At 40.0% G+C, this 22,598-nt stretch overlaps 1 protein-coding gene across 3 annotated transcripts in view; it reads left to right on the top strand.

The window, feature by feature from the left end:
* PRC1 (protein regulator of cytokinesis 1) overlaps nt 1-13,494 on the top strand; it is a 2,137,226-nt gene extending 2,123,732 nt beyond the window's left edge. For 2 of the 3 annotated variants that reach the window (XM_044078279.1, XM_044078277.1), the window contains exon 14: nt 2,039-13,494. In XM_044078279.1, the coding sequence (XP_043934214.1) occupies nt 2,039-2,067 (29 nt within the window). In that variant the 3' untranslated portion in view covers nt 2,068-13,494. The remainder of the gene's footprint in view (nt 1-2,038) is intronic. The other variant, XM_044078278.1, reaches the window with a different exon arrangement.
* The last annotated feature ends 9,104 nt before the right edge of the window (nt 13,495-22,598 follow it).

The following is a 22,598-nucleotide window of genomic DNA, read 5'->3' as shown; positions in this document are numbered from 1 at the left end:
GTTTTTGTTTCATAGACTTCATCAGATGCATTGCCTAAATTCAGCACTTCCCCTTATTTATAATAAAATCAATTACCCAACTGATGAAGTCTATGAAATGAAAATGCGGTGTTAAGCGTTTATGTATGGACTTTTTTTCACCTCTGTGAATCATTACATTCGTTATTTCCAGTATGTGTATGCTTAGTCTTTCAGTGCTTTTTTTGGATTTTATTTTTGCAGGTAAGTAGACTGGGCTGCAAGGGTCCGTTTTCAGCAATAGCCTTGTAAGTGCAATACAGTAGTAAAAATAAATAAAATAATTGCAATCAATGTACAAGTCTTGCGTAGCATACAGAAATATACAAAAAGGGAATACTTGGAAATACTAAGATCCAAATATAGTAGTGAAATTTGCATGCAAGTGCAATGTAGAATGTTGCAACACCTTACAGGATAAAAGCAAAATGGTTCATCAGAGAGCAAGGTTGGATACATTAATCTTTTTGGTTCCTTCCCATTTATGCCCATCTTTTCATAGGAGGTTACTAGGCTAGCGGCCCTAGAGCCCTTTGCAAGCCTAGCTGTGTTAATCCCAAGTTTCCCATTTGTTGTTTTTTTTAGGTAGTTACGAACATATTTATGAACAGAGTGGGTCTGTGATCCAGGAGGGACAAGGGTACCACCCTAGGGGTGAATTTGCGGTCTCCCATCCAATTATCTAGGTTGCATTTGAATAGGGTCAGTGAGGAACTCTGTTTTACATGAATAGGGAGGCTATTCCAGAGAAGCAGCAGTCTCTGAGAGACCTGTCTGTCTCTCCAGCACGATCTTTTAATGTCACAAGCTAGGTTGAGATTTCTAGAGAGTCTTTTGACTTGCAGATGTGCAGCATTTCCATTAGGGCAGGGTTGAAGATTGCGCTATAAGCCAGGTACAAGTCACCTCTCATCAGCCTGTAAAATACAGAGTAGGGTGAAAAGACTTTCAATTTCTGAGGTCTGTTTGTAGCTAACCTGTTAGGAAATTTGATTTGAAATTCAGTCTTCTGCTAATGTGTAGTGATAAAAGGAGTCTGTTCTGTATGAATGAATTTACTGCAAATAACTGATCACTTTTCTAGTCAAGAAGCCTGATTCATGACTGCACATGCAGCACCCTAAAACGGTGTCTTGGGCTGACTCTTCTGATCTGTCTGGTGAGATAGGAGTGAAGTAACTATTACTAAAAATATACTAATAAAAGAGTAAATTCAACCACTAAACAGAGTGATAGATGCAGTCATGCTGTTACGTCACCAGTTCTTTTGTGATCAATTTTATAGTAATTTTTTGTTTTCCCAAATCTCACCAACACCTAAAATGATTATTAGATCATCTGCTATTTACTTGTTCATTTCTGTAATTCTAGGAGAGCAGATAAAAGGTAGAAATCATAAGTTATCCAGCAGAAGTTAATTTTCACATGCTTAACATTCCATATTCCTGTCCAAACTAACATTATGGTGCAGTGGCCACTACTCTACGCTAGTGCAGATTAATACTTCCTCACACTCTTATTGCTTAGTTGGAGTGCTCTGAAGTTTTGGTGGACTCACTCTCCTTACATGTGTATGCTGCAGAAACTGCAGTAGTTGGCCATTTTTTCACAGGACATTCTACCAGGACTTTGCCAACTCCATCACCCAATTTGGTGTCAACCACATATTCCTATACGCCCTATTGTCTTCTACAGTGCCTGTTCTGCTACTCAAATCTAAGTCATCTGAGTATAGTTAAAGCCAGAACCTCTAGCCTACAGAGCTGGCAGTTACTGAGCTCTGCATTTTGATTAGGATGAACATGACCTGTGGAGCCAATGTGATACATGGCTCCTTGCTGTAGTTTGTGCATTAAAAAATTATAAAACCTTTACTTCACGAACAGAAATGCATTTACTTGCAGGAATTTGTTACACAAGGGCAGCATTAAATGTATGATGTAGAATAGATAATAAAAATGTTTGGCATAGAAAGTCTATTCAGGATAAAATAATTAATCCACATTTATTTTTCTCACAGCGAGAGCTATCAAAGGCTACCAAACCTGATGGAGCTTGTCAAATTCTGAATTCAACCACAGCTAGAGTACAACGGTGAAAAGTGACCAAGGAAATGACAAACTAAAAAAAGAAAGTGATTGGTACAAACTTGAATATCAACAAAAATTCATAAACTTCCATTCACCGCTGTTATAATGGGGGTTTAAACAGTGTTGAATGTAACTGAATATTAACAGATATCAGAAATATTAATAAGAAACAAACGTTACTTGGACACTAAATATTGTATTTAATTATTCAGTGAAGCACTGGTGAACTGAAATTAATTGCACCTTTGTAGTTACGAGCATCTGTATTATTATGTTAGCTTTATACTGAAAGTGTTTGCTTGTGGCTGCTTCTGTTTAACATGAAGTATTCCATACCGAAAATGTTTAACTTAGTAGATAAAATACACAGGAAAAAAGAGAAGACTGAGTTTATGCAATGTACTGCTGCTATTTCTAAGTTCAAGTAATGCGTACTGGGGTGACTTTCTTCCATACAGAGGGTACAGCAACTTACTATCACTATTCATAGTTTTTTTATTTTGTAAGGGTCATGTTATAATAGGATAGAGTATCACTTTGACAGCAAAATCTGTACTTCTGTACAGAAATGAGTCATGTTGTAATAGGCTAGAAAGTCACTTTTTTCTTTTTTTACACTAACTGCAGCATTATACTCTGTCTGTTACAAACCTTCATTCCATGCAGTCATTAAATGCAAGCCCCTTGAACCCTTTTATTGGCCTTTGTGCACTGTAGGCAGAAGTGGGTCATTTGCTTAATACAGTACTAATTAAATATAAGTTACTTTATGCATCTTGCTCTACTATAACATTTATGTTCTGCCACTGTAAACTTGACTGCACTCCAAAAAGGAATCATGAAAGTTTATAATGAACCAAGATGGTCCAGTCAAGGCTGAGTGAAAATGGTGGGAAAGGTGACCATTTCACTGCCTGCAGATTAAGAAATGTTCAAAAAATGAAGATACCCTTATTTGACTTGCTGACTGCTATGTTGGTTTTGAATAAGGTAGCTGTTTATAAGCTTGCTTTCATTCTTGAAAAATCACTTTAATTAGTTTTGGTTCTAATTTATGTATCTTAATGAGTTTGTTGCTGCTTATATAAGTTAAACATTTCTTTTAGTTGAAGATTTTTGGTTAGTGGGACTTCTTGGTACATACTATCAACTGTTGACCATACATGATTTTGCCCACTTTTTGCAGAATAGTTGTGCGACTTAATTTTAGTCTTTTTTGTGCTCATCTTTTATATTCATATTGTAAGTGGGTAAAATCTGCTTTTGGGTATGCACCAACCTCCAGCTGTAGCATCTTAATAGAGTTACTCCCATTTACCATTGCCATTTCTCTGTATAAACTCAGCAGAGGCAGTAAATGTGACTGCACTGGTTTTAACAGCTTATTTGTTGAAAAAATGGGATATATTTTAAATACAACTTACTGTTGAACACTAATAGGTAGTATGCATTCTTTGTTTTAAATGTTTTTTTTAAGTTCCTTGCTGGTTGCATACTATGCCTAAAGTAAAAGCTGATACATTACAAATTTAATTCTGTACACATACCGGCAAACTGTGTAAGTCTCTATTATGGCTGAATAGGCATGTGTGGTTTAAAATGACATTGTATAAGAAGTACATGCAGAATTTGCAAAAATCTATGTTGTGCAATGTTTTTACTGTTTGTACTGCTGTAGTGTTCTTTCTTTTGCAATCAGACTGCTAGTAGTTTGTAACCTTAAATTCTGTTCCTGTTTTTAATACATTTTCTTACACTGTATCTTTTGAAGTTTGTCTTTCAGCCTGTCTGCTCTAGGCGGATCAGTCTTGAGCCTGTTTCTTTCTCAAGCGGGAGCCCTTCCACTGGATGAGGTGAGAGTCGTCTCAAGGAGGCCATCAGCCAATTAGGCGTAAAGGTGGTTCATGGCCGACTCTATCAATTCTTGTACTGTGCTTGGGGGCAGGATGCATCCGAATTTCAGGTTATCTGATTATCTTAACCTTCCCCAAACAGAGAGAGTGTTTCAGAACAGAATGCAATGTATCCTAAGTCATTCCTAGGCTGCAGAAATGCACAATCACCCTGTCCACAAGGCCACATCATGATGATGCAGAGCCAAATGGCATTTTCTTTTTCAATCCATATCTCACTCCTGAGGGTTGACATGTATACCTCTATCAGTTTGGGAGTTTTACAGTACTTCCTGCTGCGCATACATGTTTCTGCATATGCACATTTAAAGCTGCCATTACCTGCTTGGTAAAACCAAGCATGTATCCAAGAATACTCAGGCTACCATTGGCTGCTCACTCCTTCCTTCTCTTTGAATCCCCCAAAATCCAGTCCCCTAATTGAATCGTAGTCATCTGGATCACAGTCAGAGCTTTATCCTCCCCTGGCAAAGAGCTGATACTACATTTTGTTATGTTTCATAAGGGCAGAAATTTTTATTACATAATTTTATCAAGTACCAACATTTCCACCAACTCCATGTTTTCTTGCTCATTAAATTCTAATTGCTACAGTCACATTTGTAGTACCTGCCCCAAAGGTATATTTTGGTTATAGCACTGATATGTTGACTTTTTGTGCTGAAGCACTTTTGCTAGTGAAGTTTGTTTTACACAAGATTTGCAAGAAGTAAATAAATGGTTGTAATAATTCACTTAAACCACAGACATAAATAGTACTTAACTATATTTTATGATTTGGAGAGGAAAAATGCTATGGAAGTTTCAGCAGTACTGTGGATTATACTTCACATTTACATACTTTTTTTTAATTTTTTTTGTGTACCTACCCCTTTGCCACCAATATCCACCCATTCATGTTAGACTGTTCTTTTTTCTCACCCACACTTATTAATGAGAAGGGGTTCCAACTGAATCGTGCAATACTTTGCAGGCAGGCCCTCCCTTTCCAAGGACAGAGCGACATTGTGGTTTGTTACACCCTAAGGCAAACTCTTTTCTCCCACCTACTTATTGTCTAGACATGGATCTGGCTGAATTAGCTGTACAGGTGAACCATCCCTCTTCAGTAAGAGAGCAACCTTGTTCTTTTTCCCCTAAGACACTAACTTAGGTTTAGTTGAAGCTATGAAGTTGCCTTTGTTCTAAATACCTTATTGATAGACAACTCAATGATGCAGTACAAAGTGAAAGACATTCTGATCAAGTTCCACATCTTGGTGTTTATGGTGACAACTCTATTTCACTAGCATGTAAATATCGCTATTTTGTACCATCATTCATGACCTAAGTTCCAGTAGTACAGTGAGGATTCATTTTTTTAATAAACCAGTAGTCTTGATTTCTGACTGCCTAGTTTTTCACATGCAGTCAAAATGGCCACTAGTGCAAGCTTGTTATAAAACCACACAAAGGTAGTTTGCCACAACTTCAAAAGCTTGTTTTTAATTCTTCTTTCTCTGATATGCTAGTTCTGAGCTGCTTGCATTTCTTCCCTCATTTTTGTTTTTCCCCTGCCTTACACATTTCTGTTTTGTTGTAACTCTGACCAAGGCTCTGCAGTTTATTCTTCACTGACTTTGCTGTATGGTCCAGTTCAAAGTCATGGCAACTTCCATGCAGAAGGTTGCGAAACACACAATTTCAAATACACAACATTTCATATTGTTTTACGAGATGTGTAAGCAAAAGTTTCCAAGTGTTTTAAAAAGAGCAAAGCTCCACAATCCCTCTGCTAAATTATAAGGTCACTACACAATGGGGAATTGGGAAATACTTTTTGGGGGGGAAAATTGTGAGTATTTTCCTTTCACTTTCACTTGTGGTAAATTTAGAATGGTGAACTGGCAGTTGTGAACAGTGTTTGATTCAATTTCTTGTGTTTTGCTGAATTGTCAGTATCTCATACAATTCAACACGTCTTTAAAAGATGAATTTCCATCCTTCCACTTGCATTCATCATTAGAACTCCTTATAACATTTCTTGTCATGAGGTCTATATTTTGTTCTCCTGAGTTCTTAATTCAGTAAGGCAGGAATATAAAAGAAATGACAGATCCCTCAATCTTCCAAACATTATAAGGAGTTCTGTCACTCTACTCAAGGCTTTGTGCATCTTGTATGAAGTACCACATTTCCACTACATCTAAAATGTCACACTACCCAGGTGGAGTATGCTAAGTAGTCAGACATTTAAAGTACTAAATGGAGATAATGGATATCTGGTGTCTTGCTAACATGTCTGTCTCTCCTGTTCTGAGTAATCCTGGTGAGAATACTTTCTTTACCTTGTACCAACAGTGATATGCCTTTACTCTGCTGAACTGTATCCTCTGGTGCTGTACACTGTAGAACACAAGTACAACTTTCTTGCTTCCTGTCTTAACAGTTTCTTCAAGTCCTGCGTCTCTTTATACCTCCTTTGACTTGCTGCAGCATGCCTTTGTCAGAGCCACGTGGCGTGTGTACCCACAGCATCCCCAAGTTTTTCCAATTTCTTGCACAGTTCAGATTTTATCCTAGCATACACTGTTGAAAAGTTCCCACTTTCAGTTCCTAAAAAGCATAAACCTTCAAATATATCTGTGTGCCAGAATATTATGACTGCAACAATTGAGGTTTTATTTACCTGGGGCTTGACTGCCATAGGTGTCATACAGTTATAACATTATGACATAAATATGTGCTTGTGCGCTGCTATACCTGCTCTTGTTTTGCTATGTTTTTTACAGTGTTTATGTACTATTTAATTTACCACGTGGAACTATTTCATCATATTTATTATTTAGACAGCTTTCCTTTCAAATACATAACCAGGTCAGTGCCGTTTTGTTGTGAATAGTCTGCTTGTTTTGCTATTATATTTTTTTCTGCAGTTATTTAACTTGCATAGCTTTGTTGGGGCTTACACTCTTGGGTACCCAGTAGGGTCAAAGTGGTTATGAAAGCATACATTTTAGTTTTCTAACTCTGTCAAGAAAATGAGGCCTTCATTATTTTCTAGCTGTTGCCACTGGTATAGGGAGATGCACTACAGGGGCCAGCAGGAAATTGCATTTATACAGCCCGAGGTTAGAAATGGAAAGTCCTACTGTAGTGGTCTAAATCAAGTTCTGTTCCTAGAATGTCTCTGTGTAAAGGTCTAACAAAGCTACAGTGATTGCTGAGTTCTTATTCCCCCCTGCCCCCAACGTTATCCTCTAGCAAGATATTTTCATTCTATTGGATTGTTTGTGAACAGCCATGAGGTTGATTGGTGAGGACCCCCCTAGCACTAACTCTTTATAGAGGTTTATGATGTGATCACTATATCTTCCTGTGCTTGACAACAGATAATTTTCAAAAATAAGCCATGCCTCTAGGTCTAAACTCAAGCTCTGATACCAGCTTTCTTTGTTTTCTCCATGCTATATATAATTCACTAGCAATGGTTAAGACAGTTTTTACAGGCCTTCCTGATGCCATTTCAAAGTTTCTAGCCTGCACTGTCCCCTTTCTAGGTGTGATCGGCTTATCCAACATCTGGTGGAAGATTGCTGAATAGATACTGGGAAGCACTGTTATTAATTTAGTTCAGTGCTAGCATTTGGAATACAAAACCTTTCTTACTCATCTGTTTCCAAGGTCAAAGCAATAAGTATCATTGAAACTTACTTCAGTTGGTGATGTCCTTTTGTCAGTGAAGGTTTCAGAAGTCCCAGCACTTAGACAGTTTACCTCTGGGTTGCTCCCTTAGCCCTTTTGGGCTGATGTTTCTGAATTCTCTGCCCCCTGTTTACTAATTTTAGTCTTCCCTTATGGATCAAGTCTCAGAAAAGGTTGTCTGCCTTTTACTAGCTCCAGTAAATAGAAAGAAGGTACTTGACGCTGGCTGTGGCTTACTGCAGTAGACAGGTTGGACAGGACTGCTGTTACAGTGTTTGCTTACAGAGACCAGCCTGGAAAGATTAGTTGTTTCCATAGGAAACTATACAGTGCAATTTTACATGCTACCTTAAACAGTAAGGTTACCTTTAAGAAGCCATTTTAATAGATCACAAAGTCTTCCTGAGAGAGAGAGAGACAGCTTCCCACCATGGAGTGAGAATATCATTCTCCTGCAAAGTGGTCTCAGTCATTTTAAAAGGAGGAAGTCATACAGGTATCAGGCTGGCAAATTTTTGCTCTGCCTTCCTTGACCCTGCAGCCAAGTCCTTTAAAATGTCTGTGTGCAATTCAGTTCCACAGGACTGTCTACATACTACCTATTTGAAGTGCTGGTAGGTTATGTTTGCAGAGTTCGTCAGACTTTTGAGTCATTACTCAGTTTAAATGGTCCTGAGTAACTTAGGAAAAAGTTGCACATTTTAGACCTAGCCAGTAACTTCCTATGTGAGACAGGCATGATAGAACACAGATGTGGTAAGTCTGCTTCCTTCATTTCCCCAAAGATTCATTAGGAGCGGCATTAATGGTGAAGGAGACTTGTGCTTCTCATACTTTGAGTTTATGGTCCCTATGGTATTATGTAATACTGGGAGTGTGCTGATTTTCTTCTGGGAGTTGACTTGCAGTCACAGTAATGCACACTTAGGGGATATAGTTTGATGATAGCACAGGGTGCTGCACATGCCTGTGAAGATTAGGCATTCCTTCCTTTGTGTATTTCCCTAAATGTTGACCTGTATACCTCCTAGTACCCAAATGCTGTTCAATCTCAACATCTGCTACTAGGCGATTACAGGTTATCTACTGCTGGAGGTAGAGATAGGAGGGTGTCCCTATTTCCCCCTCAGTCAGTCTAGGAGACTGATTCTGAGGGCAATATAGTGTTTTGAGACAATGATGGAGGTAGTGTACTACTTGTGGTTTGGCCCAGTGACCCCTTCTGTGTAGAAAGTGAGACACATTAGAACATCTGTGAATTGATGTTCTATACCTCTAGTTTCTCACCAGAAGGTCAGTACATGAAGGGTGTCGACCACTAAGGTCATTCCCTACTTTGACCCTGTTTTAATTGTACTTTTTATTGGCTTGGTAGCTTTCAGATTCTACAACTACTACTGCTAAAAAGATAGCCTCTATAAAATCCCATTAGAGAGAGGTAATGACATCGTTCCAAGCATACTAAGGCAGTCTTAAATATTTGTATGGCCCAGCATAGGTCACAGATAACCACAATATTTTACCACTTTGCTGCAGGAAAAGGAAAGCAAAGCTTTGTACATGATGAGCAAAATGGTATTTTCTTCTGCCGCACTAAGCTTCAACTATAAATTATATGGTCTGTTTGTCTCCTGCTTCTGTTGTGATCAGGGTCTGAAGAAATCAGTAGAGCTCCCTGGTTCTATGGTTAGAAAGTCTAAGGTCAATACCATTGTAACTGCTTCCTCAGTGGACTTCCACATAGGTCTTTACTTGTTTGATTTTGCTGATACTGAGGCTAGAGCAAGAGTAATCAAATGCAGATCTGTGCCAAGTTCAAGTTGGTATTGAAGAATGAGCTGATACTGTCCATTCTAGATCTCCTGTTCGGGAAAGATGTATTTTTCTTTTGGCAAATTTCATGGGTTCTTTTTGAAGACCTACAAAAGAATCAGTTTATTATTGCAGATGGCCTTTATAATGTGCCCCCTCCCAAGTGCCTCTGCTTCTGATGAGACCATTACAGAACAAAGCAGCATTCTTCAAAGTGAAGTGATAGTTGAGAATCAAGCAGACCTCCTTCTGTTGGCTTCCTCTGAGATGTTAACCAGAATGTCGGCCCCACAGCAGACCTTATTACTGCTCAGAACTGGACACTGGAGGCTGGTCTGTCTGAGGTTTCCCCCATTTGGAGACTCATCACAGATGACTGATGGGTTTTAGACCTGATATGCAGTTGTAATAATGCTTGTTAGGTTGCCTGCTTTAAAAGCTCCCTTGAAAATACAGTTGATCTCGGTGGAGCTCATGTAATAGTCCAGACTCTACTTCGGTGGGTCATAATACCGTGTCTCATAACTGCAATAAGTGGCTTGTGCACAATACTAGAATTAGACCTTAGCAACTTTGTGACTATATCTGTAATGTCATTTTCTGGATGTTGGGTCTTCAGGAGATACTGCTGTTGCTTCCATACACTGCCTTTATTGTATCACTTTGCATGAATGCTCTCTGGCACATAATGCATCAATATCATGGACCGTTAAAAAGTTCCATAGTTTTGTTTTGTGTTTCCAGTGTTCATATCAAAATTAATGCTATGGTAGCAAAAGTTTTGAAGAAGTGTCTTGCTCTTCAAGCACCTGGAACTGCTTAGGGTCTCCATCAAAGGACTCTGTGATAATGGACCTTGAGTTGGGTCCTTCCATGACAGCAGATTCAAGAGATCTGTCTAAACTTGAAGTCTTCTATTGTCCCAGCAAGTGCAGTGTTTGATACTTTGTAATGTACATCATTCCTACTCACAGAGACTGCTGTTATAAAGTTTACTTTGGCTTCCTGTGTGAAGATTCTAAGAAAGGTGGAAGACTCAATTCATCTGTACATCTTGGGCCTGGTGGTTGCACCAACTAAACTGTTTCATTCATCCAACTACAAATTAGGATTTTTTTTTTTTATAACAACAATGAGGTGTCAGTGGCTATACTTGTCTCATTCTCTCAGACCACCTTCTTTTAATGCCGGACTGCTTTTATTTACCTCAAGAGTTGGCAGATAATTCTTGCTATAATCATTGTGGGCCCACTTGTGGTACTGGAACAACCACATCACTATGCAGTTGTACTCGTGTGCAAAAAAAGTATTGCAGACATTAGAGTGGGTCTCATACTTGGGGCATCTCCCTCAACAGTGGCTCGCATCGTGGAAGAACTGAACTTCTTGGTGGACTCCCTTAGCTGCAGTTCATTCTTCTCCTGGAGCTACAGATAAGGGAGTCCTGTCTGGTTGAATCTCCCAAGAAATGGGGTACCCCAAAGATTGACCTCTTCATGAAAGCAGTTCTTTGTAACTCTGATTTAATAGGGAAAGGTGGAGTTGTCAATGGACGTTATTTATTTTGGGTAGTCTTTCATTTCACTAAGAACTGATTTGTGGAAACCTCAGGGTTGTAATAGAAAAGAAGGGATCTCCATTTGCATGGATGTTTTTATGTAGGAAGAGGGTCTTTCTGTCCATGACAAAAAAAGGTTATTCTGCTAGTAGTGATGAAATGGACCCCCAATCAGTCCTTGATTAAGTATGTGATATTCCTCTCCAGAGCAGGATCATATCCATTTTATGCCAGCACAGTCTCCTGATGGCTTGCTTCACATCCAGAAGGTCCCTTGTATGTGATTGACCTTCAGAAGAAAACTTCATAAGTGACTGAAGTTGCCAGGAAGCCTTTCACTCATCACATTTCTATTATGTTGAGTGGTAAGTGTCTCCATTTGGGCCATGAAGTATCATTGGTATTACAGGTGCTCATTTTTGAACTGAATCACTGTAACAGTTAACTAACTGCTTTAGGGTTTTATCCCACCTATACTGTCCTTGTCTCAGACAGGTTTTTAGAGTACCAGCTTATATGGGTCCCTATGTCTCCATTCCATGGAATATTGCTATGTGTATGAGGCAGCTTTGTAAAGTCAGCATAGTTGAGCAATTCATTTCTTCTCACTTCAGTTGCTTCACACCCTGCATCAACTGAAGAAGCTTTTCAATATCTTAATGGCCTTTGATGCTACTTTTAAAGGCTGCCATGTCTGGAGTTTCCTTGAGCAGACTTGAATTAAAATCTATTCTTATAAGAATAATACAGGAAGACTGATTGATTGTTTTATTCTCATGTCATAGCAACAGTCACCTCATACTCTATACCAGAATACCTATACTGCTAAATGGAAGGATATGTATTCTCAGAGCCTTTAAAAATAAAGAAGTTTAAAGGAAAACAGTCCAACAGCAGCTCAGATCCCTCTGAGAAGGGAAGATGCAACCAAAAATCTTTAGAATGACTCCTGTCTCCTTGCTCATGTTTCATTACCCCTAGGAGGTGAATCATCTTATGTGATGAATGTGTGCTTCATACAATTTAAACATTTTTAGTATACATTTTTCAAACACCACAGCTATAACTTGTCTCATGAATGTTCTCTCTTGTACACCTTTAGAGTCAGATTTTGCCTGTCTGTAGTCCCTATATAACAACTGAACTTCAGGGAGGTCGTCTGCAGTGGGTAATGACTACCCTTACTACATCTTCTGGTGCCATATGGCCTCTATCTTCCTTTGTTGATTTATATTTTTCTGCAAGGCATTCAGTTATATCATTTATATTCTTTTTATCTTCTGCAGGTGTACTTCACTCATTTTCATGGAGATATTGCTATGGAGCCCATGTGATGGGTACCTGGTAGCCTAGCAGAAGCCTAACTTGTCCCTAAGCACAGCAGTCAGAAACTGCAAGAAGTACTTGTGCTAATATCAGGCTAACAGATAAGGGAATTCTAGTAGTGACCATTTGTAAGTGAACTTCTCTCACAAGTCAGCTAATGTACATACACCTGCTATTTTCTGAATGGGTTTTACAAAAATTGAAGTTAGAAAATAAAAAAGGTTTCTGCAAAAAGATCACAGCTGGTTTCACTTGGCTGAATTGTTTCCCTACATATACAAGACCTAGACATGACCAGAGAATGTTAAAATATTTCTTTGCATCCACAGTATAAAGTCCAACCTTATCTTTTACAGTGTTACTTTTCACTTTGGTTAAGGAACACCTTTCATTTTTCGACCCCTTATAAAGAAACCGCTGCATCACTTTTTAATATGTATATTCAGCACCTTAAAGAGATTCAAAGACTTTTTATGAGCACTGTAAATGGCCATACTTTGTGAGGAGGGCTGGTTAGTAGGTGAGGCAAGGAGAATTCTAAAATGTGCATCATTGCAGTCTGTATGATGGTGTGTTATGAAGTGCAAACTCCATTAATTGTGTAAATTATGAAATACTGTAATAAATGTATATATTGTATGTATATATGACAGTTCTGTACAGAATTACAACCCTTAATTATTCAATATTTTAAAGGTCGTGAGATGTTCTTGCACCGTTTTGTAGACCAGCAATGTTCTAAAATGCTTATGGTCCGCACAGATTATGAAAATGTATTCAGATTTCCATTTTACAGTACAATATGAAAAAGGTAACGGAGTGCTTTAGTGCACAAGCCTGTATTCTGCCACTTTTGTTTTGACTTCCCATGAATTCTGCCCTTTTTTTTGCTTTACCCCCTAAAAAAAATGTATCCAAATATGTTTTCTGTACATATTTGCCTTTTTGGCATGTTTTTGTTTTGTAGTGTGTTACCAATGACTGTGGAGTAAAACAGATTTATTGTACCGCCTTTGCTTTGATGCTGTAAATCTAAGTCTAGAAAATAACCTGTATATTTGTGTATAATAAATGCAAAAATGCTTTATGTTCATGTATGTGTGTGTTTCTTTAATTTGTACAGTCACAATTTCCCCTGTACATGAGCATGTGGCTTACTACGGACTTGATGCAAGGCTGCTCAGTCAAATTTGTTTCAGCTGCTTATGCTCCTTGTACTACTGTTTTTCAAAGAAGTTTTAGCTGTGCTTGCATTTGTTCTTTGAACTTCATTGCAATGTCTATTTTTGTCAAACGCATTGGGCCAGATTCCAAAAGAGTTGCTTTTGGTCCAAGTCTGCCCTGATTAGGAAAGACTTACTCTCAGTGTAAGCGGCTAAATAGGCTTACACCAGAAACCAGATTCCAAAACACCTCGTCTGATGATGTCCATTTTCATTCTATCCCCACCAGATGGGTTGTGATACGACTCCACCTTTATTAAAAGTTGTGGTAACCAAAAGCTGTCTATGTTCTACCTTACCCATAATGCACCAACCCCAAGTAACCTCATATCTTGTTTGCTGCTTTCTGTGAAAGGCATGGTTGAGATTGCTCTCGAGCTTTTCTCAGATAAGTAATTATCTGTACTCTTGCCCCTTACCCTTTACAACTTTGTATCTCTGTTGTTACCATAGTTGGTAATTTTACTTTCGATACAGCTTTACAGTTTATCTGTCATACAGTGCGTAGCTCTTCGATTACTATTGCTAGTAATTTCCTTTCTTTTCTACACTTAGTGTAGTCTCTTGTTACCATCACTGGTAGTTTTCTCTTGACTTTTCTTTAAAAAAAAAAAAAAAAAAGTCCAAGACACGCAGGATTCACAGCAGGGTATTAGTTTCTTCTGATACCTCCCGAGAGCATCCCATTGAGGAGGTCCGTAGGAGGAAGTGAAAAAGAAAGACTTGGAGACTCCGTAACTCGAGTCAGTCACAGAGGATACAGACTTTGAAGGTGAAGGGTCCCCACAATCACCTCCAGAAGATGTCTCCTTTGGAGACATCTTTGGGATCTTAAAACAGAGTTTTGGATGTTCAGCAACCCTTCCTCTGAGGCGTTTGTATTCCTCGAGGCTTTCAGTATTGACCCGTCTACCTCCTGGGTTACTCCACCCAATGATGAGCTTATAGAATTGGTCTCTCTGCAGGCATGGAAGGAAGCTGACACAGTGGAACCCATACTCCGGAGACCAGACAAGATTATGGCAACACCTTCAGATAAGCAGTTTTCTAAGTAAAGGGTTGCCCTTTGATGCCATGGTCATGGCGGCGGCCACCTAAAAGGAACTTGCTGAAGAGAATTCCACTGTTCATATCCCTAACAGGAACTCTAGCGTGTTGGACAGGTTTGGGAAGCATGTCTATGCTTCAGAGATCTTCGCCTTAAGGTCACTGACTTATTTGGCAAGGTTATGGAGGGATTTGATTAAAGAACTGTAAGATACCCCCTTAGGATCAATTTCTGCAGAGGTCCAATCATCTGTGACTTCTCATTTGGATATACTGCAATCTATTTCAGATTCATCCATGAGGCCCATTTCGCATGTAGTCAAAGGAATCTCAAGGGCAGCGGGTACAGGGATTTCCATCAGGAGATATGCCTGGATGTGATTGTGATTTTGCAGAACCATTCAAGTCTTTGTTTATTGATGCTGCCTTTGACAGCATGTCTTTGGCCCCCAAAGTGAAAGACACATTATCCATGTGTGAGAAAGATGGAAAGACCCTGTCTGCAGTGGGCATGTGTTTTGCGACAACTCTGAGATCATTTTCAATGAGGTGGTCGAAAGATGTGGTTCAGGAAATCCCAGGGTCCTTTCCAAGACGCACATGGAGAAAGTTGTCACAGGGGCAGAGGTGGGAACTCCAATGGTCGACACTGCCCCTGCAGCAGAGGAGGCCCACAAAACCAGGGGTCCAGAGATTCTTTCTTGGCTAGACCCTACTAGTGCTCCTGAAAGGAGACCCAATTGCAATCGAGGGTCAATTATCTCTGCAACAGAGACCCTGGCTAGACATATAAGATACTTGGGTGCAGAGGATTATTTCCCTTCCACTTCCAATCTAACGAAAAATCCCCAATGTTCCACCCAATCAGAGGGAAGAAACAGCAATTCTAATACAAAAGCTGCTAGAAAAAGCCATCCAAGTGCTTCCACCGGACCAGATAAAATCCCGAACTTCAAGGTTCTTTTTAGTACAAAAGAAAACTGGACTGGGGACCAATTTTGGATTTCAGCAACTTGAACAAGTCAGGTTGGCACACCACGTTTTGGATGATCACTCTTCAATCCATTCTACCTTGTCTGGGCAAGGGTGATTTTCTTGTGCTCAATAGACCTTCAGGATGCATGCTATAACATAAAGATGAACAGATGATCCAGAAGGTACTTGTGCTTCCATCTGGGAGCCAGTCATTACCAGTTCAGAGTTCTGCCCTGTGGTCTCACCACAGTTCCCATGATGGCCAAATGTATGGCAGTAGTAGCAGCTCACTTCACACTGTAGGGATTCTGGATGTATCCAGATGTAGACAACTGGTTCATTACTGCCCCAACCAGGCATCAGTTGATATGGGCAGATCAGGTTCTTCAGATTTGTTCTCATCTGGAAATAACCATAAACCACAAGTCTCAATTGAAACTGGCCCAAAATTTGTAATTCATAGGATCAATTTGCAACCCAAAATCAAAGATAGCTTCACTGCCTACCTCAGCTGTTCAAACTATAAGGTCAGAGGTCAGAAAAATAATCTGCAGTACCGAAAGACTCAACAACAACCAATATTTCATCCCACTTGTTCCTTTAAACTCTAGGATCAATGTCAATGATGATACACTAGTATCTTTAGCCAGATTTTACATGAGGATTCTCCAATGTTTGTTAGCAACACAATGGTCGATACTTTACCAACCCATAAAAAAAAGGGTTCCTATTATTTAAGTGAATGCTTAAAGTTGCGAATGCTGTTTCGTCGAACGTGTTTATGCGAAATGGCAAAATGCCAAAAGAACGGTACAACGATTCCCCCCCCCCCCCCCAGGGAAAAAAATCATTGGGCTGTTTTCGGGACTTTGCCATTTCCTCCACTGTCATGTGATCTCTGCGTTTATATATTTAAGTAGGGGAGGTGGTGCCCCCCCCCGGGAAAAAAATTGCTGATCCGTGTGTTCGACATTTTGACTTTTCAGAATGTTTGGGTCAGTTATATAGCGTTCACAATTTGAAGCGTTCACTAATATAATATAGACCCAAAGAAGACAATAAACAGGTGGCAGAAGTAGCTGGGTGTGCTACACACAAATGGAGGGAGAGACTTAAGGAAATAATCAAGTTTTATTAAGAATGTTGAAAATTTAAGCATTTTTGTCCTTTTTCTTTTCAAGGGCTGTGTTTGGTTATTTGGTACGTTACCAATCCATGTCAACTCCGATACGAATCATCCAGATATACAAGAGATAGATCTGAAGTCATGAATTCAGTCAGATCAGGTTCTACAAGGCTGTTCATTCATTCCCCCTTAGCCCAAGGCCATAGTGACCATGGACACTTCCCAGTTCACGTGGGGTGGGGGCATTTTCTGGGGAAAATAGTCCAAGGTACTTGGTCCCCTGAAGAGGCCAACTTGCATATCAGTGTTCTAGACATGAGAGCAGTGGTTTTAGCATTGCAGGCCTTCCAAGATGCTTTCCCTTTGAGGACAGTTGCAGTTCAAATGGACAATATGTCAGTAGTTTAGTACATCAGCAAACAAGGAGGGATCAGATCATACCCTTTGTGTCAAGAAGCACTCTGAGTGTAGCAATAGGCGATCTCATCCATGGCAACACACATTCCGGGGAAGTCCAATCTGATGGCAGACGAACTGAGCAAGTGCATTCTTCTACCTCACAACTGATCTCATAATAGAAATATGGTGAAAATGATTTTTTGTCGATGGGGCCAGTCTTGCTGCAATCTTTTTTGCTTCCCCCCTAAACAAATTCAGCAGCTACTTTGCCCTAATCACCCCACAGGGGAATCACTGAGGGATGCTCTGTTTCACGACTGGACCCCTGGTCTACTTTATGCCTACCTACCAATCTCATTAATTCCAAAATTTCTACAGAAAGCTGTCGGGTTGAAGAGCAAAGTCATCCTCATTGCATGTACTGGCCTCAACAAATTTGGTTTCCTTTCCTTTGGCCTCACTTTGTTCAATAACCTTGGATCCTATATCTGACTCCAGACCTCCTGTCTCACCTGATGAGCATGATCCATCCCAACATCTCAGGCTGATGGCCTGGTTTCTCCATTTCCTTTAATAGCCAGATGACCAATTCTCTCTTCCCCTCTCCGACATATTTTTTTATCTTCCCATAAATCTTCAGCAAGAAATCTTTACAAGTAAATGGAAAAGATTTGTTTACTGGTCACTACAAAATCATGTTGAGCCTTTTTTGGCTTCTATACATAACATAATTGAGTTTTTAGCCTTATTTTTTTTAAAGAAGGGGCTAGTTCCCTCAACCATTTAAGTTCAGCTAGCAGCAATATCAGATTTTCATATTGGATTCAAAGGTTCTTCAATAGTCTCTTGCAAATTATCCAGAGCCTTCCTGTGAGGCACTCTGCTTTTGAGACCTCCTTTTAAGGACCCTACCCCCACGTGAGATCTCTGTGTGGTACTGCACACACCTAATACATTCCTCCTTAGAACCAGCAGCTAAATGTGACCTTAAGTATCTCACTTGGGAAACTGTTTTTCTTGTAGCCATTACCTCTGCTAGACGAGTTTCAGAAATTCAATCCTTATCTTATAAACCTTCATACTTGATCTTTCACAAGAATAGAGTGACATTACAAACTTATGCCTCCTTCCTTTCCAAGGTGGTGTCAGAGTCTAATATCACTCTATCCATTAATTTGCCAGCATTCTTCCCTAAATTTGCAAACAAGGGTGAATACATGTTGCATCTATTAGATGTTCACAGACAATTACGTTTGTCTGCATATAACTAGACATCAGAAAAACAGGCCAGTTATTGGTTTCCTTTGTAGAATCAAAAATTGGGCAAACCAGTGACAAACGTAACCAGATGGCTAACTGATTGTATTTCATTTGTCTATAGCAAATTGGGCATTACCTTACCACAACCGGTACAAGCTCATTCAACTAGGTCCATGGCATTTTTCAGTTTTTCTTTCCAGAGCATCTATGGATGACATATGTGCGGCGGAAACTTGGGCTACTCCCCATGCTTTTATTACGGTTTACCTTTATAAAGCCAAATCACAGTAGTACGAAAGCTCATATGAGTGACTTGTAACCACGAAAGTAAAAACGGCGATAGTCCTTAATGTTCGATAAACAGCAAATCGAAAAGTAGATTCGCTGTTTTTCGAACATTAATGTTGAATGGGGGGAAAAAAGTGTAAAGCAGGGGGCAAGCCCCCCTGCACCCCCCATGCTGCCCCTACTTTAATATTCTAACTCTGAGATCGCACTACAGTGGGGAAAGGGACCATTTTCTGAACCTTACTATAGTGCAATCCACCCCACAATGTCGAATGTGCAATGAGCGAATGTCACTGTGCATTCGTTCATTGCACATTCAAACCTTTTTTCGTTTGGCATTTGCAAACAGCCTTTCGAACAATTGCTGTTCACCCGAGTGTGAATCACCTTTCTAAAGGTGAACCTTTTATTACTCATTACAAGTTGGATCTAGTCTCCAGGGGTAGAGCATCATTTAGGTTCATATGTAGGTACTAGGCTATCTGCCCGAGAGCATTTATAAGCCTAGCCAGTGTGTGTCAGCTTTCGCCTCCCCATTGATTAACTGATCCTGTTAAGCAGAGACAATGAAGTGATCCCAGGGGTGTATTTTCTGTTACCCATCCACTCGTCAAGGTTTCTCTTGAAGAGTGTTAGTGAGGGGCTCTGCCTAATGTTAGGTATTTTGTTCCAAAGCATGGGGAGTGTCTGTGACAGGATTCTATACCTCCAGCATGTTCTATTTATTGTTGTGGCGAGTGGCTTGCAGTGACATGGATTTCTTTAGGTGGAGCATGTCCATCAATTCTGAGTTGGACATAGCTTTGTAAGCCAGGCAGAAATCATCTCTGAGTAAGCGATATGCCACTGAGTACAGCCAGAGTTTTTTCAGTCGGGCTGCATAGGACATATGTTTGAGGCCAGTAATCCTCTTGGTGAGGTGCTTTTGTGGTCTTTCCAGCTATTGGAAGTGTCTTGTGAGGTACATCCCAAATGGGGCATTTTACTCTATGATGGATCTAATGAGTGACGAGTAGAGGGGCACTGTATAACCTCTTTATTTCTAGATGCGAACCCTTTAGTAATTAGATGGGCCACATAGAAGGATTTCCTAACTACTTTGGCAGTATGATTGTCAAAGGAGAGATTACTATCTACCTGGGTCCCCAGATCTCTTATTACCTCTTCTGTATTAAGGGGGCTGCCACCTATGTGGTAATTTGTGGGTGTTTTGTTTTTTCCAAACGGGGTGACTCTGCATTTTTTGGCATTTAGCTTGAGGCCATGACTTTGACACCAGGTGTCCATCTCAGTAAGGTCCTTTTGGAGGATGTCCGTGTTAGCCAGAGAGTCAATTATGGCTCCCAGTTTGCAGTCATCGGCGAACTTGGTTAGCCATAGTCCTCCTGTGTTTGCCTGTACTTCTCAGAAGTATATGCCGAACAGTAGGGGTCCCAGGACCAAGCCTTGCGGGACACCACTTGTGACTGGTTTAGAGTCGGACCTGGAGCCCGCTATTCTTACTGAGAGTTCTGTCTGCAAGTCAGTTGGCAACCCATCTCATGACATAGGGGTTTTTGTTCAGGCTGGTGAGTTTTTCTGAAATACATGAGTGGGGAATGGTGTAGAAAGCCTTGGCGAGGTCAAGGTAGGTGTCGAAAGCCTTGGTAAGGTCAAGGTAGGCTGTTTGAACCACCTTTCCCTCGTCTATGGCCTTGGTGACTGTCTCAAAGAAGTCAACCAGGTTTAGTAGGCGTGATCTGCTCTTAACAAAGCCAAACTGGGTTGGGTCAAGTGTTTGGAGGTTCCTAATGTCTTTGTTAATGAGTTCCTTGATGATGCACTCCATAGCCTTGCAGACCAGGCTAGTCAGACTTATGGGGTGATAAAAACTTGAGCAACACCAAACTACGAAACCACAAAAAGCAGAAAGACACCGGATTTTGGCAAGAAATCATGAAAACGACCAGGAAAATGTAACAAATCTTTTTATTCCACAGCACCACAACAAAATAAAACACAGGAATCACCACAAGCGCTTTCGCCCGTTCGTAACGGGCTTTTTCAAGTGTATTGGGTTGTTGCACCATTCCATATTTAAATTAAAACAACCCTGTCATGTGACTAAATTAATTGGATTAATACCATCAATTAAATATGTAACAATCATATAAAAGTGTTTATGTTAAATAAATAATGTTCCATTTCTTAAAATGCATTAAATGCTGTCGCTACACTTAAAAACTTGTGCATGATTAATAAAAGTTATACATGATTAATATAGTTAACATTTTTTAAAAATCATCAAAATATCACATAAAGTTCTTGTTTGAACAAACCTATATAGAAGCTTTGCAAATTTGTATTAAAATACAATGTATTCCACTAATAAATTACTCAGATTGAGGACTTCTATTAAAAAATTAAAAGAAAACAATGTCTTATTTCATGTACCTAACCAGCACCTACTTTAATGTACAAAATCCACTGTTCTTGTATAACCCTTTCTTGTTTCCTTACTAATTATCCTAAACTATTACCCAAAATAAACATAGATTGCAAGTATGTCTACAAGGTGTAACAATGATCTGCTCTTAACAAAGCCAAACTGGGTCGGGTCAAGTGTTTGGAGGTTCCTAATGTCTTTGTTAATGAGTTCCTTGATGATGCACTCCATAGCCTTGCAGACCAGGCTAGTCAGACTTATGGGGTGATAGTTACCAGGGTTAGTTGTGGCCCCTCCTTTGTGGAGAGGAATAACTGTTGCTGTGCACCATTTTATGGGCACGTAGCCTGTGGATTGGCTGAGGTTGAACAGCGTGTTTAGGTGGGGGGATTAGTTCATTCTGTAGTTCATGCAAGATGCAGCCTGGGACTCCATCTGGTCCCATTGACGCTGTGTTTTTGTCTTTTGAAAGAGCTGTTTCCACCTGTGCGTCTGATTTTTGGGACAATACACTTTTCCGGTATTGTTATGGGCCCTTTTGAAGTTGAGAGGGGGGTGAAGTTTGCACTGAATCTATATGCCAGGATGTTGGCAATGTCAGTAGGTTCAGTATATTTTGTGCTATTTTGCACTAGTTCAGTGCATATCTGTGAGTTGCCACTTAGATTCTTAACATAGCTAAAGAAGGCTTTGTGGTTATCTTTTGAATCCTTAGCTATTTCTCTTTCGAAGTTAGCCTTGAATGATTTCATGAGGGACCTTAGTTTCTTACTTATACTGATCAGGGATGTCTTTCCTTCTTAGGATTTGCTTTTTTTCTGAACTAGTTTCCTCCTATTGTATAGCCTGTTTATGGCAGGGGTCCACCAAACTGGTTTCCTTCTTTTAGAGGAATGAGCCTTGGTTTTGCTAGGGATGGAATGATCCATGCATCCCCTTGTAGGTGCTCATAGAGTGCATTTGTAAAGGTTTCTGCTTCTTGGGCAGCATTACCCTTTAGTGTGGGGGCTGTGAAACTTACCACCTCTGTCTTAAGTAAGGTGAAGTTTGCTTTAGAAAAGTTTCTTACTGTAGTTTCCTTAGTTGGAGGTGGTGGTGGTGGGGTGGAAACATCCAGAGTTATTAGTGACAGGTTGACCTCCGGTGTGGAACACCTGTCGCCCATGTTGGTGATGACCAGGTCCAATGTGTTTTCACCTCTGGTAGGGGAGTTGACCAGCTGATCCAGGGCGTTTGAGTTGATGAATTCCGGGAAGCGCTGGGCCTGGGAGTTTGTACTCTAGTAGTTTTCCCAGTGAATGGTAGGGTATTTGAAATCACCCAATATCAGGTTGTTCAGTAGGACCTTCATGTTTTCCAGTGTCTCTAGAAAGGTGGAGTGGTGGTCCTGGGTCATGGAGGGTGATCTGTAGCAGGCCACAATTTGCATTGCAGATTTGCCCGATGTTAGTTGC

The sequence above is a fragment of the Protopterus annectens genome, chromosome 7.part0 (assembly GCF_019279795.1).
Source record: "Protopterus annectens isolate FY-2018-M chromosome 7.part0, PAN1.0, whole genome shotgun sequence".
Lineage (NCBI taxonomy): Eukaryota > Metazoa > Chordata > Ceratodontiformes > Protopteridae > Protopterus > Protopterus annectens.
This window is presented reverse-complemented; position numbering and strand designations above follow the sequence as displayed.